This window comes from Gracilinanus agilis, chromosome 5 (assembly GCF_016433145.1).
Source record: "Gracilinanus agilis isolate LMUSP501 chromosome 5, AgileGrace, whole genome shotgun sequence".
Classification (NCBI taxonomy): Eukaryota; Metazoa; Chordata; class Mammalia; order Didelphimorphia; family Didelphidae; genus Gracilinanus; species Gracilinanus agilis.
This window is the reverse complement of record NC_058134.1, coordinates 27641514-27659188: the sequence shown is the minus strand read 5'-3', so window position 1 is coordinate 27659188 and position 17675 is coordinate 27641514. Positions and strand designations below refer to the sequence as shown.

Here is a 17675-nt window from a genome sequence, read left to right as displayed (position 1 = left end):
AAAGAAAGAAAGAAAGAAAGAAAGAAAGAAAGAAAGAAAGAAAGAAAGAAAGAAAGAAAGAAAGGAAGGAAGGAAGGAAGGAAGGAAGGAAGGAAAAGAAAGCTATATGATATAGAGGAAAGCTACAGGAAGCTTAGAATCCCAGGGTCCAAATTCAAATCCTGGCTCTGCCATTTACTATGTGTTCATTCTAAGGCAATCACTGAGTTTTCTCTAGACCTCCGCCTCCTTATCTGTAAAATGAAAAGGCTGCTGAACTCTGTGGCCTCTTCTGGCTCTGACCCATGATCCTATCATATGACTGACCTACTGAGAGAAAAGTCAATTGACCACCATTTTTGAAACTTATTACAATTACCAGTTGGTCCTCTTGGAAGTCAATCACACCATTAAACTTACTTTTTAGAGTTATTTCAACTCATTTATTTGTGGAGAGAATCTGATGTTCTCAGAATCCATAGATATATGTACAAGCAAATAATAATGAATTCTGCTGTAAATATATTGACTAGTAATATCTTTTCCAAAGTTATTACAAGATAAATTACAAAATTGATTTAGAAACAGCAACGGGAATATTATGGCCCATCACTCTTATCTAGAGAGTTACTTACATGAGACAAGATCGCCAGCTCATGATGACAAGTGACTGCGTTTCTGTTGGCTTCCATAAAATATCTCTGGGTGCGCCTCCTCTCCCGTTCGAGCTTCTTTTCTAAAGCAAGCTGGGAGGTGGATAAGCCATCTAAATACTTCATCATGACATCAGATATCATTGAGCTGACCTCCACCACATCTGGCCGTGCTTCTGCATCAGGGGTTAAGCATCTAAGGAAAAATCGGTGAGTTATAGAATTTTCCACGGCAATCCCCTTGACCTCCCCTAGGAAGACCCTCAGACAATCACACCGTGTATCTTGTCTTCATATTTTATATCACTAGAAAGGGGGTAAAATGAGCACAATAAAAGCAGTTTTGCAGAAGAAGCAGAAAATACAAATGGAAATAATGAGTGTGACAGATGGTCCAGGAGGTTCAGAGTGGTGAGATTGTGGGGTTTGGGCACTGGACAGTTCCAAGCAGACTGTATGGAGATACGGCATTCTCAGGGTTCTTGAGCTCCAGCTGGCAAAGCCAGGAAAATCCTTATTCCTCCCCCTCTGATGGCCTCCCTGAGTGCCCGCCCTGCAGATCATGACTCCTATAGCATGAAGACCAACAAGCCCAAAGCCACTGAGCTGAGTGCCCTGATTCTACGCATCTTGGGACAGATGCTGACAGTCGCAACGTATTCTACTGATACATCCATCATATGCTGAGTTTTAAAACTCAGATCTAATTTTTACTTCATTTAAATTCCTGAATAACATCAAAAATATTTGAATTTCCTCTATTACAATCATGCAAACTTCGTGCTTTATATTTTGTAACAAGAACCCTCGAGCACCCATAGTCTTCCTCCTGTAATCAAAATAGAGACAGCAAATATAGGGTTCCCTTTAACAGCAAAATCTATACAAAATTCGGATTCATCATTTTTGTTGCTCTTCCTTCTGGACTACTCCCTATCTGTTGGGTAAATGCAGCAAGTACAGTTTCCTGTCATCTCCAGGCCAATGGGACTGTGAAGTGGATACGTAAGTCTAGACAGGGCCTACCTGACCACCTCATGTTTCATAAGGTGACGTTTCTGAACTTGTATATAGTAGAAGCACGGAAAGATTTTCCCACAGTTTAGACAAATAAAGGAGGGGGTGATTTTTATTTCTAATTTAAAGGTCAGTTAATTCTCACTTACATGGCAAAGAATGGTTGTGGCTACCAGGATGTATGCTTGACCCAGTGTTGGATGAAGAGAAGCTATGTCATTAAGAATGCTTCCTGGTGGGGGAAGCTGAGTAGCTCAGTGGATCGAGATCCAGGCCTAGAGACGGGAGGTCCTAGGTTCAAATCTGGCCTCAGCCACTTCCCATCTGTGTGACCCTGGGCAAGTCACTTGACCCCCATTGCCTAGCCCTTACCACTCTTCCGCCTTGAAGCCAATACACAGTATTGACTCCAAGATGGAAGGTAAGCGTTTAAAAAAAAAAAAAAAGAATGCTTCCTGGTGGGGGCAGCTGGGTGGCTCAGTGGATAGAGAGCCAGGCTTAGAGATGGAAGGTCCTGGGTTCAAATCTGACCTCAGACACTTCCCAGCTGTGTGACCCTGGACAAGTCACTTAACCCCCATTACTTAGCCCTGACCACTCTTCTGCCTTGGAACCAATACACAATATTGAGTCTAAGATAGAAAGTAAAGTTTAAAAAAAAAAAAAAACTCCTGTAAAAGTTCTCTTGGTTTTCCATTTGTGACTTGTTTCCAAAATTCTGAAATTCTAGACAATACAGGCTCGAATGCTCCTGGCCTACATGTTGTCATTCAGGGAGCAGCTTTTTTTGTTCCTAATTGGAAGCTAGCATTAGCATCCTTATAGATAAAGATACAAGACACTTAAAGTGGAATTCTATTTGGATCATATTCTCTATGGAGCCATGCTCTTAAGAGCCAATTTTAGAAACAATTCAAGTTTGATTGAATCTGGTTTTTAGTTTCAACACCCAGATGTAGAGATGGAACCTGTCTGCCTCTTAACACTAAAAATTTGGAATTTTGAAAATGGATTTCCGGAAATTTTTCTTTGAGAAAATAGCAGAAATGAGACTTAGGCCCATTTCTCTGAAGCAACTATCTTCGGTGTCACTCTCAAGAAATACTCAGAATACTAGATACAGGAAGAAAATTAGGAGTCATAATTCCACTGGAGGAGAAAGGTTCCAACCTGCAGTGGTAAATTCAGGACCTTTCCAGGAATCAAAATGCCTAACAGGAGCTCTGCTGAGGCCCTACATGAGTGGTTGTTGCTTTCCTGCCAATAATTCTCCGACCCAACTAAGAAGGTTAGACGTGAGTAGGGGTGAGGGAGGAGCAAGGAAGGAGATTCCCCCAACCCCGACTTGGCAGTCGTGTCCTGGGAAGTTCTCTTTGATGAAATGTGTGGCTGGGATGGTTTGCTGGAAGTGTCGTCCACTTTGATCGGTTACGTTTTTCAATAAATGAGCATTTTGATGCTTAACAGAATGGGAACTTTTTTTAAAGGACCACGAATGAGGTGGGTTTTTGCAATTTTCAACATCTTATCTGTAAAATGACGGGAAAGAATCACTCCGTTACCCGTGGATGCTTCCCAAACCAAGTGCCGGTGAGCTTACATAACGCAGAACCGAGACAAAAGAATAAAATGATCTGACTATTTTGTGTAGAAATGGAAACCTTTTTTTCCTTCTCTTTTCATAGGAATTGGCAAAGTAAACAGACACTAATATTCAACAACCTAAAGCGGGGTAAAAATAGCGACCCGGGTGCCTGGCAGTCTGGCGAGATACAGCTTCTTGTTCCCCCAGACTCTTGGAGGTTGCTAAGTTATTCTCCCACTTGGAAAAATAAACTATTTAAAAAGAAAAGCGTCACAACAACAGAATATGAATGCGCGTCCCATGTGCGAACAGGAGGGGAGGGAAAAAGGAGGACGTGAGAAAGGTGAACGCGCCCAACCGGCGCTGACAAATCTGTGCGGACAGAGAGTGGGAAGCTGCCGGGGCAGACTGGAGAAGCGGGCAAGCTTGGTCTGCAGAGACCTAAAGTTCGAAGCCAAAGAAGGATGCTAGGAAGGATGCTAGGAAGAGCGTCCGCCCGGGAGATGGAATATCTTAGGCCAGTGGAGCCAAACTCCAATAGGATCCAGACAGAATCTCCCTGCGAGCCCCACTAAGACTTAGCTTTTAGGTGTCACGCTAGGTATGTTGGATTTAATTTTTTAGTTCATTAGAAATTTCCCAATAAAAATATTCAAAATAAAAATAAAAATAATTTAAAAAATTTCCCCCAATATTTCAGTCTAGACTCAGTCTAGAAATGTTGCGGGCTTCATAAATGGCATCCGTGCCGTAGGCTACCCAGGATCGGAGGGAGAGAAGCATCACGGCATCATTCGCACTCTTTTCCACATCCCTTCCTTAGTCCAATGGTAAGATGGCTAAGAGAAGGGAAATTATGAAAGTATATATACACATTTATACTTATGTGTATGTGTACAATGATACACATGTATGTTATATATGTACAATAGACACATACAAACAGGTAAGATGTTATATATACACATGCCAACAGACATGCAACACACCAATATGAATATTATATACTATTAGAATGAATATAGACATATATAAGTATATATATAAAAGATAGATATGATAGACATACACACAGGTATATATTATATATGTCCACATGCATATTAAATGTATAAATGTATATCTGTGAGTATATATATATGTATATATATAGATATAGATTTTAGGGAGTTTTGACATCTATGATCTTTTTGTTTTAAATATTTGCTCAAGAAGCAAATAATTCAATTCAGTAGATGTTTATTAAGTGCCTGCTAGGTGGAAGGCGGCCCAGGAGAGAACCCAGACAAGGTTCTAAGAAAACAAGGCAGGGAGCGTCCATCAGTTGGGGACTGGCTGAAATAATCATGGAATGCTACTCTGTCCTAAGAAATGGTAAAAAGGTCAGTTTCAGGGAAATCTGAGAATACTCGTATGAAGTGAAGTAGGAACTAGGAAAAATATGTCTACAATAACACCACCACTCCCAAACCAAATGATTTATTTTAAATATTTTTTTTTGTTTTTTTAAACCCTTAACTTCTGTGTATTGGCACCTTGGTGGAAGAGTGGTAAAGGTGGGTGATGGGGGGGGTCAAGTGACTTGCCCAGGGTCACACAGCTGGGAAGTGTCTGAGGTCAGATTCAAACCTAGGACCCCCCGTCTCTAGGCCTGATTCTCAATCCACTGAGCTACCCAGCTGCCCCCAAAAACATATGATTTTAAAAAATGTCATCACTGGACAGGCTAACATTTCTATAGTGCTTACTATGTGCCAGACACTGTGCTAAGTTCTCTATAATTATTCATCTCATTTGATCATCATAACAATTTGTTGTGACACTGTTATGATTCCCATTTTGCAGAAGAGGCAACTGAGGCAAGCAGAGATTAAGTGACTTGCCCAAGGTCGCACAGGTAGTGAATAGTTGAGGCAGATTTGGACTCAAGTCTTCCTGATTCCAGGCCTACCATCATCTACTAACTATACCATTACTGAGCAGTGATTATTGTAGGGGTCTGATGATTAAGTAGGTTATCCACCTCCTGGCAGAGAGGTGGACTCAGGACGTAGAATCAGACATATATTTGAGGTAATTGACCGCTGTGGAAATTTATTTTATTGACTATGCAGAGTTATTACAAAAATTATACAAAAATACTGATTTTCTTTTTTTTTTCTTCTTTTCAATGAGAGAGGGGGGTAGAGGGAGAGGGAGGAAGATGAAATTGAAAAAAAAACGCAATTTAAGAAAAGAAACTGAGAATAGGAATCCATCACTGAGTTTAAAAAAAAAAAAAAGGAAGATAAATATGTATCAGCTTATAGATCTAATTTGGTGTCCACAGTCATCTGTCCATAAATAAATCCTGTAGACTTTAGGAACATTATCCCAGTGCTGACATGATCTTAGACATCAGCGAGACACGCCTTCATAAAGGCTAATATAAGGACCCTTTCTGAATGGTCAGAAGTCTAAGGTAATGTGGGTTCAGCCACGATGGAAAGAATGAAGAGTTGCCTTATTCAAATTCACTTACAAAGCCATGACGTTCAAAGAACTGGATTGGACGGAAATAATTTGGGTTTTACCTCATGTCCAAAACAAAGAGGACAAAAAAAAAAAAAAAAAGAAAGAAAATGACCATTTTGGGAGGGCGATTTGGGAAGGATGGGCAGACTGAAGCATTCATTATCGGTGGGACTGTGAATTGCTCCAAACATTCTGAAAAAGCAATTTGGAATTGTGTCCCCAAAGTCACTCCATTTTTATCTCAGGATCTTACTACTAGGGCTATCCTAGAGGACTTTGTCAAAGAGGTCCGAGACTGAGGGAAAGGAGGCACCCAATTAACAAAAATATGTGTAGCAGCACTTTTTTAAAAATTTATTATTATTTTTTTAAACCCTTAACTTCTGTGTATTGGCTCCTAGGTGGAAGAGTGGTAAAGGTGGGCAATGGGGGTCAAGTGACTTGCCCAGGGTCACACAGCTGGGAAGTGTCTGAGGCCGGATTTGAACCTAGGACCTCCCATCTCTAGGTCTGACTCTCAATCCACTGAGCTTGTAGCAGCACTTTTGATGTAGCAAAGAGTTAAAAATAAAGTTGGTGCTCATCAACTGAGGAATGACTGAACAAAGTGAAGCAGGTCACCATCTCTTAGCAGAGGAATATAATGAGATGGAGGATTCGGACTTGCTTTGCTTGAATATTCTTTTGTCGGTTGGTTATTTATAATGAAAGACTACATAGAGGGACAAGGAAGAGCGCGAAGCCTGGTACATGGTAGGCAATTAACAAACAATTTTGGATTGACTAAGTTAGTGGTAGGGACAGAGATGCAACCAAAACCAAACAACATTAAAAAGACACTTAAAAGGCACATGGGGGAAAGGAAAAGAAGTTTTAGGCAGTCAAAAGCAAACTGGGAAATTAAATAAGCAGTGTGTTAAATGGACTATCTACTGTTTTTTAAAAAACAAATAACATAGAACACAGAAGGTATGGTTCCATATATAATCTTTGGGGGGGGGGAGAGGAGAATTCTTCTTTGTACACTGAAATGCTATTTTATTGATGATTGTAAAGTTCATTTAAATAAAACAGATAATTTTAAATTAAAAAAACTTGATTAGCCATAATTGGAGCTGAATTGTAATAACTATTTTCAGTAAGTTAGTAGCTGCTAATATTCATCATTATGTTATATTAACACTTGAAGTATACCTTGTTATCTTTTTCATCATTTACCAATCAATACAGAAGGCTATTGGGGTTGAGTCGTCCCCTTGTGGTTTCTCTTTGAAAAAATCCATGAAACTCCATAACTAAATTACCTGCTGATAATAACTGTCACTTTTTCAGAGTAGATCCCCTCTTGGACTGGTTCATATACTGCCTCTACTATCTGTAAAAGAAACAGAATGGGTTGGTTACAGGGGGAAACTATTCCCTCATCTCTATGAAAAAGGTACTTATTTATTTTATTTTATTTTATTTTATTTTTTAAAACCCTTAACTTCTGTGGATTGGCTCCTAGGTGGAAGAGTGGTAAGGGGTGAGCAATGGGGGGTCAAGTGACTTGCCCAGGGTCACACACCTGGGAAGTGTCTGAGGCTGAATTTGAACCTAGGACCTCCTGTCTCTAGGTCTGACTCTCAATCCACTGAGCTACCCAACTGCCCCCAAAAGGTACTTTTTTGAGGATCATTCAAAATAATATGAAAAAATTATAAAGTTAATGTATATAGAGATAATTAATATTATATTACATTATATATTATATCTTATCATATCACATTATCACATCATATTATATAGAGTGTAGCAGGTAATATTGAATCATATACCTTAGATCATGTTATATCACATTCTACCATATCTACCACATTGTATTATCATATATCTTATTACATGTTACATGATATTATATCCTATATTGTTATATTATATCTTATCATATGATGCTCTATTATATTACATCACATTATATCATACTGCATTAAAACATATCATCTCATGCCATACTACACCATATCTTATCAATAAATTCCTATAGATTGAACAATATACCTACAAGTATAGGCTTCAGTTTATATTATTAATTTCATATCCATATTAAAATAGAATTTGAGTTAATGAACTTGATTTCTACATAATTTATTAAATATAATTTGCAATATTAAATTTAAAATTATCGGGAGACTATGAGTGATAATTGAAAGATAGGTAGGAGAAAGTTAAAGTATCTCTACATATAATTGAATAAGCCAAGATTTTAGTTGAACTCCTATCTTGACAATCTCTATTTGTGAGGGAAAGCAATAGCACTCAGAGAACCCCAAGATGAGTTTGTTCTGTTAAAAATGCTTACGTACCTTCGTCGCTAAGGAGAGCATGTTGGTGCTGTAGAAAGGAGGGTTGAGTGTTGCCATCTGATAGAGGATGCAGCCTGCAGCCCAGATATCAGCCTTCTCCCCATATGGCTCACTCTTCAAAACCTCGGGGCTAAGTTAAAACAAGTAAGTCAATAAATACATAAGAAAGATCAAATGATGCCAAATTGGGCTAAATTTTCAGGCTGTAACTAGAGAAGGAGGAGAGACATCTTTAGAACTCTTTGTTTTGCAAAAAAACTAAAGTGTATTTCACTTAAAAATGATTCTAACCTAGAATAACAATGTTTTCGTATTTTGAAGGTATAATACAATGTTTATACTTCTATAAGAAAAAATATTACCAATGTCTTATAGAGTATCATATCTAATAATGTATCAAGAACCAAACTTAAAGTTAATTAGTTAATAAAAAATAAGCAATGATTTGCAAAGAGCTTCATTATCTCAACAGGCAAGTCTGCTGAGTCTCCTTCAATTACAAATGGACAGTTTTCACTTCAACATTTTAAAGGTTAAGAAACAATCGTTTTCCAAAATATAAGGAAAATTCACTATACTCTAGCGAAAGTCAGATCTATTTCAACTCAGCACCTATGGAAAGAGAAGAAGAAGGAGAAGAAGGAAAGAAAGGAGGCAGGAAGGAGGGCAGAAAAAGAGAAAGAAGAAAGGGAAGAAGAAGAAGGAAGAAGAGAAGGAAAAGCAAGGCAGAAGGAAAAAAGAGAGGGGTAGAGGCAAAATGTCTAAAGCCAGTAGTTGGGCAACTTATCTTAATTTCATCATTTTTTGATGGGTGACTAACAATGAATCCATTCATATCACAGACTACAAAGCTACGAATGTTTGTATTGACTGAAATAGTTGCTGAATAAAATTAGAAATGAGCATTTAGGAAAATAGAGTGCCTCTAATGTTGCAAATGGTAGATAGTTAAAATTTTAAATTTTCTATCTTTAGGCTAAATCATTAAAAAAATAAGCTGGGGGCAGCTGGGTAGCTCAGTGGAGTGAGAGTCAGGCCTAGAGACAGGAGGTCCTAGGTTCAAACCCGGCCTCAGCCACTTCCCAGCTGTGTGACCCTGGGCAAGTCACTTGACCCCCATTGCCCACCCTTACCACTCTTCCACCTATGAGACAATACACCGAAATTAAGGGTTTAAAAAAAAATAAGCTAACACTGTGCAGTGTTTTTAGTTGTTAGAGAAGATGGTAAAGACATGAAAGTTTTAATGTGCTTACATTCTGCTATTAGTGATACCCTTAGTTGATACCCACCTACAAGCATTCATCTAAAAGACAAAGGATAATGCAAAACACATCTCCAGTTTAAAGCCTGTGGAATAAGTCCCTAAAGCTGATTTCACTCTGAGGAGTGGCTATTCAGATTACTTCCAAGACTCCATCTTGACTAATAAGGTCAAGTTTTCAGAAAGTAGCTGAATTGCTGAAAAATGTAAGCACTTTAAAATTCGGATACATTCTGCTAACTGGATATACATTCTAACTACAAATACATTTATAGGTTGTAAACCCAACCCCTGAGAAAAAGAAATCTGACTTAAACTTTATCAAAAATGTAAAAATGTTTTCTTTTCAGAATCACATGACTTTTACATCTCTAGTTAAGAGACTGGACTCCTACAAACTTCGAGAAAAATAACCAATATGGACTCGCACATGGTAGGAGCAAGGATAGACACTGCACATTGACACACCTTCTTGGCTCCTATAATTCCCACGGTGTATATACCACTGGTCTCTCAAGGTACACCTCTTATGACATTTTCCTATGTAGTAATCAAGGCAAATTCAGAAAAGATGTCGAAAAGATGGGAAAAAAAATATGCATATGGCTCTTGCCATGATTGACCTTAAACCTGGCTGTGAAATGGGTGAAACCATTGGTACTCCACATTCCCCAGCCCAACCTCCTTGGACCCTTTTCCCTGTTTCTTGAGTGTCTAAACCAGCACCCATTTGAGCTCCAGTCACATCACTTAAATTTATAAGTACTTATATAAGGGATGTTTGGCAGCTTCACCCTATATTATTTATCATTTTAGCTGTAACTAGACTACCCAATATAATGAGGGTGCTGTCAATCCTTAAAGTAAATATAAAGGAGTGCCCCATTTCTCCCATTGCATTAAAATTTTAGGTCTGTGATATGGTGCATATTATTTTATAGTTTTCTGAAGTATTTTAGGATGATAGTTTGAACATATATGGCACATTATTTTTTAGAACCAAACTAAACAAATAAGCCAAAAACCCTCATGGAACAAGATTAAAAAAGAAAGAAACTTTAGTTAATCCTACATTATCATTAACATGTACCAATAATCCCAGAACTGTGTTATGGACTGTGGAAAAGAAGATAGATAGATAGATAGATAGATAGATAGATAGATAGATAGATAGATAGATAGATAGATAGATAGATAGACAGACAGATAGATAGACAGACAAACAGACAGACAGATAGATAGACAGACAGATAGACAGACATAGAAGAAGCTAAATAGATACACGCACATAGAGAGATACATAGACAGATAGATAGATAGACAGACAGACAGACAGATAGACATAGAAGACAGTTAAATAGATACACACACATAGAGATAGACAGATACATACAGACATATAGATAGATAAATAGATAGGCAGAGACAGACAGACAGACAGACAGACAGACAGATAGATAGATAGATAGATAGATAGATAGATAGATAGATGGATGGATAGATGGATAGATAGACAGACAGATAGACATAGAAGACAGTTAAATAGATACACACATAGAGAGAGATAGACAGATACATACAGACATATAGAGAGATAAATAGATAGACAGACAGACAGACAGATAGATAGATAGATAGACAGACAGACAGACAGACAGACAGATAGGCAGACATAGAAGACAGCTAAATAGATACACACACATAGACAGAGAGATAGATACATATAGATAGATAGATAGATAGATAGATAGATAGATAGATAGATAGACAGATAGACAGAAATAGAAGAGAGACAAATAAACACACATAAACAGAGATAGATATACAACATAGATCCATAGATACAAAGTTAGATAGATAGACAGACGGGTGCACATATTGGACAAGAACAAACTAACGTTAGTTGGTTGGGGATTGTATGCTAGATTTAAGGCAGATTATAAGGTAGAGAGACTGATAAACCAATATTAAAATAATCAGGGTACCTATAAATCTTTGTCAACTGGCAAGAATCAAGGAACGGATAACATTGCTATTCTTTCAATAGGTTTTAGATACTTTGAGAATATGATTTCGTCTATATGGGTGTTCCCATTGGATGCATTTCACCAATGCAAATTGTGATCCCTCAACATTTTTATAAGTTGGTCACCAGGAATTTCTATGGATGATACATTTATCCATTAACCTCTTGTACCTAATTATCACCATCATTATTTCATGTGATATTTAGTGAGGACTCAGACCATCTGAGTTTGCAAAAATAAGAGGTGTTGGTTCATTTCTGAATTTTAGGTAACAAACATCATTATGAGTTGGCAATGTTTCAAAAGAGTAAGGAAAAGAGAAAATGTCAAGTGTTTTTTTTTTTATTTTGAAGTTGCTATTTGTTGCTATCACTGGCATTAATTATTAAGTTCGGTTCTATGATATGACTGCTAAAAGGTTCAGTCAGATTCATGGATGATATTTCAATGTGTCTATGGATCTGTGTTCTCATTACTCCAGGTACTCCTCCTTCCACCACAGCAGATTACAAACTGCCTGCATCTTCTCATTCTGTGCCATTGTTGTCCATATCTTTCTCTCAGTTCCAGTGTCCTGAAGTGTTCTCACCCTCGCCAATACCACACAGGATAAATACACTGATAGTCTGACTCAAATGGTTACCCATCCAATTGTATGCCATCATCTGGGCAATGTGCCTTCTTCACCTAGTCTATTTTTGGTATGTGAATGGCTAAAGCAATCTCTTCTGAAGGATAGAGCAACTCACAATAGTCTGTGATGTTCCAGAGATCAGCGCAATTGGCACAGTGAGACTTTACACTGGGAATGTTTGCACAGCCTCTCTATGGGGAATTCTCTACCGTTCTGGTCTTGCACAAGAAAAGGCTTCTTCCCAAAGGTTTTTCTTTTTCTTTTTTTTTTTTATTTTTTAAGAAAAGTTAACATGGTTGCATAATTCATGCTCTTACTTTCCCCTTCACCCCCCAAGCTCCGCCCCCCCCCCCATAGCCGATGCGCATTTCCACTGGTTTTAACATGTGTCATTGATCAAGACCTATTTCCAAATTGTTGATAGTTGCATTGGGGGGTAGTTTCGGGTCTACATCCCCAATCCTGTCCACCTCAACCCATGTGTTCAAGCACTTGTTTTTCTTCTGTTTCCACTCCCGTAGTTCTTCCTCTGAATGTGGATAGCGTTCTTTTCCATAAATCCCTCAGAATTGTCCTGGGTCATTGCATTGCTGCTAGTACAGAAGTCTATTACATTCTATTTTACCACAGTGTATTGGTCTCTGTGTACAATGTTCTCCTGGTTCCTCTCCTTTCACTCTGCATCAATTCCTGGAGGTCTTTCCAGTTCACATGGAATTCCTCCAGTTCATTATTCCTTTGAGCACAATAGTATTCCATCACCAGCAGATACCACAATTTGTTCAGCCATTCCCCAATTGAAGGACATACACTCGTGTTCCAGTTTTTTGCCACCACAAAAAGCACGGCTATAAATATTTTCGTACAAGTCTGTTTATTTATGATCTCTTTGAGGTACAAACCCAACAATGGTATGGCTGGATCAAAGGGCAGGCATTCTTTTATAGCCCTTTGAGCATAGTTCCAAATTGCCAGCCAGAATGGTTGGGTCAGTTCACAACTCCACCAGCAATGCATTAATGTTGCCATTTTGGCGTTGGAGTTGTGAACTGACCCAAAGGTTTTTCTAAGCAGAACATATAGTCTGACTGACATTAATGAGCTAGAAGTAATTTAAGGATAATCCCTACCTACTGTGTGAGGAACAACCTTGTTAATACAAAAAGGCCTGGAGTATATCATTGCTTTATGATGCCACTGTGCCCGGGTACCCATGCCCAAAGACATATGCAGGGTAAATCAAAATGAAATACTCAAGTGAAGATGCCAATAGTCTTTAAAAAATCATTTGGGGCAGGATACAGGCAGATAACAAGAAATAATAAATGACATATATGGTGAGCCCACATTCAGTATGTGTACAGATAAAAATACATTTGTTTAACTCTAGAAATAAGGTAACAATACTCTAAAGCAGTGATGGGCAAACTATTCTCCCTGGGCCAGATCCAGGCTGTAGTGTGCCCATCACTGCCTAAAGCAATTCCCTAATCATTACATCTGGATGTGGGGACGTAGTTATTAGCGAATTGCTTAAAGCAGTGATGGGCAAACTACAGCCTGGATCTGGCCAATGGAGAACAGTTTGCCCATCACTGCTCTAAAGCATGAATTGCTATATAATGTTAAGCTTAAAAAAAAAACAGATCTGCTCCATGAACTTAAAACCATGTCCCTTAGAACTCATTTGCCCAAAGTGAAATTTCTTTCCATTTCTGGCTCTCCTAAAAATGCCACCTTCTTCAAAATTTAGGACATGAATACACTAAATACACTTATATACCAAATAAGCGTATAAATATGTGCATACACAAATTCTTCTAACAAAGATTTATACTCACTTATTTTTAAATATAATTTTAATATCTTTTGTTGGCATAATTTTTATTATATATAAGATGTATCATTAATATTTAATGGATGACATAAAAGAAAAGTATGGGACAATCCATGGTGAAAGTTGGGAGCTCTTTTCCTATTTCTTCTTTTTGGAGATATCCTAGGTACAAATTGGCAGGGTTTTGGAATAGGAAATATATGAGAAAGAAATGACATAGAAACCATTTATGTGTCCGTAGAGGTGATAGTGATGGTAACAGCAGTGATAGATGGGGTTGGGGAAGGAAGGAGAAGGGTAAATTCCAGCATATGGATTCTCCAGATTTGTTTAAAAGGTAACTAGAAAAAAGCAAGTCAGTGAAAGAAAAGAATGAAATTCCTGCAGGAAATAGAGCTCATAGATCACTCGAACTGGCAGCATCACGGTGGCAATCTCTTAGGTATGAGTTCATACACTAAATGTTCAGTATATCCTATTTTCTGCAAGAAATGCCCCATTTATTCAGCAATGTTGACATTTTTTGAATCTCATTTGAACAACCACAAAAAAACTCTAAAAGTTAACTGCATTTTCTATCCCAATTATATCTCACTTAAATTAATGTTAACCTTGAATAAAAAGTCTAACTGCATCCTTATTAAATATTAACAAAATTAATTTTCCCATTATTGCTCAAACAGTATAAGATGCTCTGCTCTCTTAATCTCAAAGGAAACTCATGCAGAGAAGTGGCAATGCTTGAAGAAACTGTGCCTTTCTGCTTTTATTTAATTCCCAATAGGAAATCTTTTCTTTTTCTCATCTTCACAACCCCTACCTTCCCACTCTAGGGGGAAATGAAAATGGAAAATGAGAAGTAAGCAGTAAAACAGTTGCCAAAAGTCAAAACATTTCTGGCATCAAGCTTCAAATACCCCATTGGTATAACAGTTTTATATAATTACAAATAAAAAACAATGAGTGAGAAAAGGAGTTATAAAACTAGCAATGGGAGAGAAGTGATTCTGTGAATCTTACTGTCAGTGCATTTCTCACCTTCCAAAAGACCATTATAAATCTTTGGAGGATAGAACTGAGATCAGTGTTTCAACCACTACTATGCTTGAAAACATGTCAGTTATTTCTTGTTTGGAATGTCATTAGGAAGACTATCACTACTTTCTAACAACTTTCAATTTCCCTCACTGGATTGCCTAAGCTCCATCTTGGAAAATAAATGCAAGAAGTTCCATCAAGTGACTATACTATATTTGGAAGGGTTTCTCATTTTTGTAAAAATTATTAAAGTATTATTAAATATTTAATAAATAATATTTAAAATATTATTAAAATAAATTATTTCCCATAAAAATTTAATTATGGCATTGAAAGAAACAAAGTTTAGCCCCATTTCTTGATTTTCAAATTTATTACACTTAAACTGTAAAACGTCTGGGATCCTATTAACTCAAAATTAGTAGTAACTAAAACTCTTCTAGATATCAGAGCATTTGTATGTTAATTTTTTAAGTGCTGATATGGATAGAGGCAAAAGAAAATGGATTATTAATAACAATACACATCTTAGTACTATAGGGGGAGTTTGCCAAATATATCAACATGGGAGGAAGGATTTAATTATTTTTGAGAAAATAAAAACTACTATCAAATAAAGACTAAGCATATCCACAACAAAAGTACTAATGACAAATGAGGTTTCTTTATGCATTAGAAAAGGAAGAGAAAGAAAAAATGGTAAAATCATACTTCAAAAATATTCGGAAGTTTTGACTTCTCTTCTATTTCAAATAGTACTTTGACCCTGGCAAGGTTTCACTGTAAGTTGATTTTATAGCATATGTGACAAATACCAAACTCAGTGATGACATGAAAAGCTTATCTTTAGTAAGTTATATATGCAATCCTAGGTGGGTCACATCAACTCTCTGAACCTCCATTTCCTCCCCTGTGAAAATGGGTGGATTTAGATTGGATCATGGACTCCTTTGGCACTCTAGTGATACCCATGGACTCCCTTCTCAGGATCATATCTTTAAAACCAAAAAATAAAATACAAAAGATTACAAATGAAACCAATTATATTGAAATAAATTAGCAAAATATATAAAATACCTGGTTAACAAGTATGGGCAATACAAATAACCTACTGATATCTAATTTTTTTTTGTAGCCATGTTTCAAATGCCTCTCTTTTATTGAATAGCCCATCTTTTATTATAGGTATTTAGGTCAAGGTGTTCAAGGTATGCCACCTTAGATTGCATTTTTAGGCTTCTTTGATCTTCAGAATACATTATTCCATTCTTTTCTGTGGTTTCTGGTGGTTACAGAATATGCTTGTATTATGTAAAATTCCTTTCCTTTATATTTTAAGTTCTTTCTCTGGTCCCTTGCAGAATTTGTCATTGGAACTATTGAATTTATGACTATGAGTCATACAGTTTACATCACAGGTTGTTTGGTTTGGTTTTTCCTAGGAGGGATCTAGAGATTCTTCAATTGGTATTTTGTTTTCTGTGTTCAGAGAAGTTCTGGGTTCTTGTATCACTTCTTGCAATTTGGTTTTCAAGTTTTTTCACTTATATTATCTTTGAAATAAATATGCTCTGCTAGTAAAGAGATTGTGTTTCATTATAATGTTATAGGGTTTTTTTTTTTTGCTTCTCTTCTTACAGATTGCCTTTCACTTCGGTGTTCCTAGTCAGTTGCTCTCTCTTTTGTTTCTTTGATGAGACTTGCTACTATGAAATCCAAGTTCTTCTATTCTGCTCTTTGTGTCTGCTACACAGGCCATAAATTTTGCACTCAATTCTTATTTCTCTTTTGAACTCTTCACAACTATACTACTGAGGTTCCATTCTCTCTCTGGGACCCACAGTCCTCTGTCTCTACATTGTCAATAGGGGAAGAACTGTGTCCCACCCCATCTTCAAGGAAATACTCCAGGCAAAACTAACCAAAGATAAAGCTGAGCTCAAACACAGTCCCAATCCACCCAAGCACTTATAGTTAAATCCCTTGTGTGTCTGGGAGCCCATGTCAAATCAAGGCAAGGCAAGGCAACAATTATTTGTTATGAACCTACTATGTGCCAGGCAATGTACTAAGCTCTGGGGCCCCAAAGACAAAACCAGTCTGTTCTTCGAAGAACTCACAGTCTGATGAACCATTTCCTAAAGACCAGTAGGGGGGTCTTTCTGGTTTTCCTTATTCTCCAAGCAAATTTCCCTCAACAGTTTTGATTACCAGGGCAGAGCTTCTCTAGTAAAATACTGCCACCTTCTGCTTTTTTACCCTAGAATCTAAAAGGCAAGGCTAAATTTCTCAGCATGCCTTTGTTGCCCATTGACATAGAGGTAAAAAAAGGAGAGCAGGCAATATTCATGAAAAGAGAAGGAAGGAACAGCTAAATTTATTATTGCAATTACCAGGCTCTTCTTCCTGGAGACTGGTTTCATCTCTATTTCATGTCTCTGTTTCCTAGACTCAAAGTTGATGGAAAGCCCTGAACATTGCCCACTGTTTTATATTCTCTGTCCAAATGATTCCCCCCATTAGGATAGATAAATAACAATTCAACTCACCACTCGCCAACTTTGTCCCCTTAAACAAAAGAAACAACTATTAGACTTGGCAGCTAGGATTTCATAAGAATGATATATGATAAAGGATTAACTCCCTAGACAAAGCAAGGAGCTTTGATAAATCCATGGATTCATTTAGTCTAAGATTAACTGAAACTAGAAAAAGAAATGAAAACTCTGAAAAGGGATTTGACAGCTATAATTAGAACAAAAAATTCCCAACAAAACCCATT

At 37.3% G+C, this 17675-nt stretch overlaps 1 protein-coding gene across 1 annotated transcript in view; it reads right to left on the bottom strand.

Moving 5' to 3' along the window:
* The window catches only part of NEK10 (NIMA related kinase 10), a 271988-nt gene that overhangs the window by 87631 nt on the left and 166682 nt on the right, over positions 1-17675 (bottom strand). Inside the window, exons 24-26 of the mRNA XM_044678880.1 lie at positions 8094-8223; positions 7053-7123; positions 615-828 (exon numbers count right to left, since the gene is read on the bottom strand). Coding sequence (XP_044534815.1) covers positions 615-828; positions 7053-7123; positions 8094-8223 — 415 coding nt within the window. The remainder of the gene's footprint in view (positions 1-614; positions 829-7052; positions 7124-8093; positions 8224-17675) is intronic.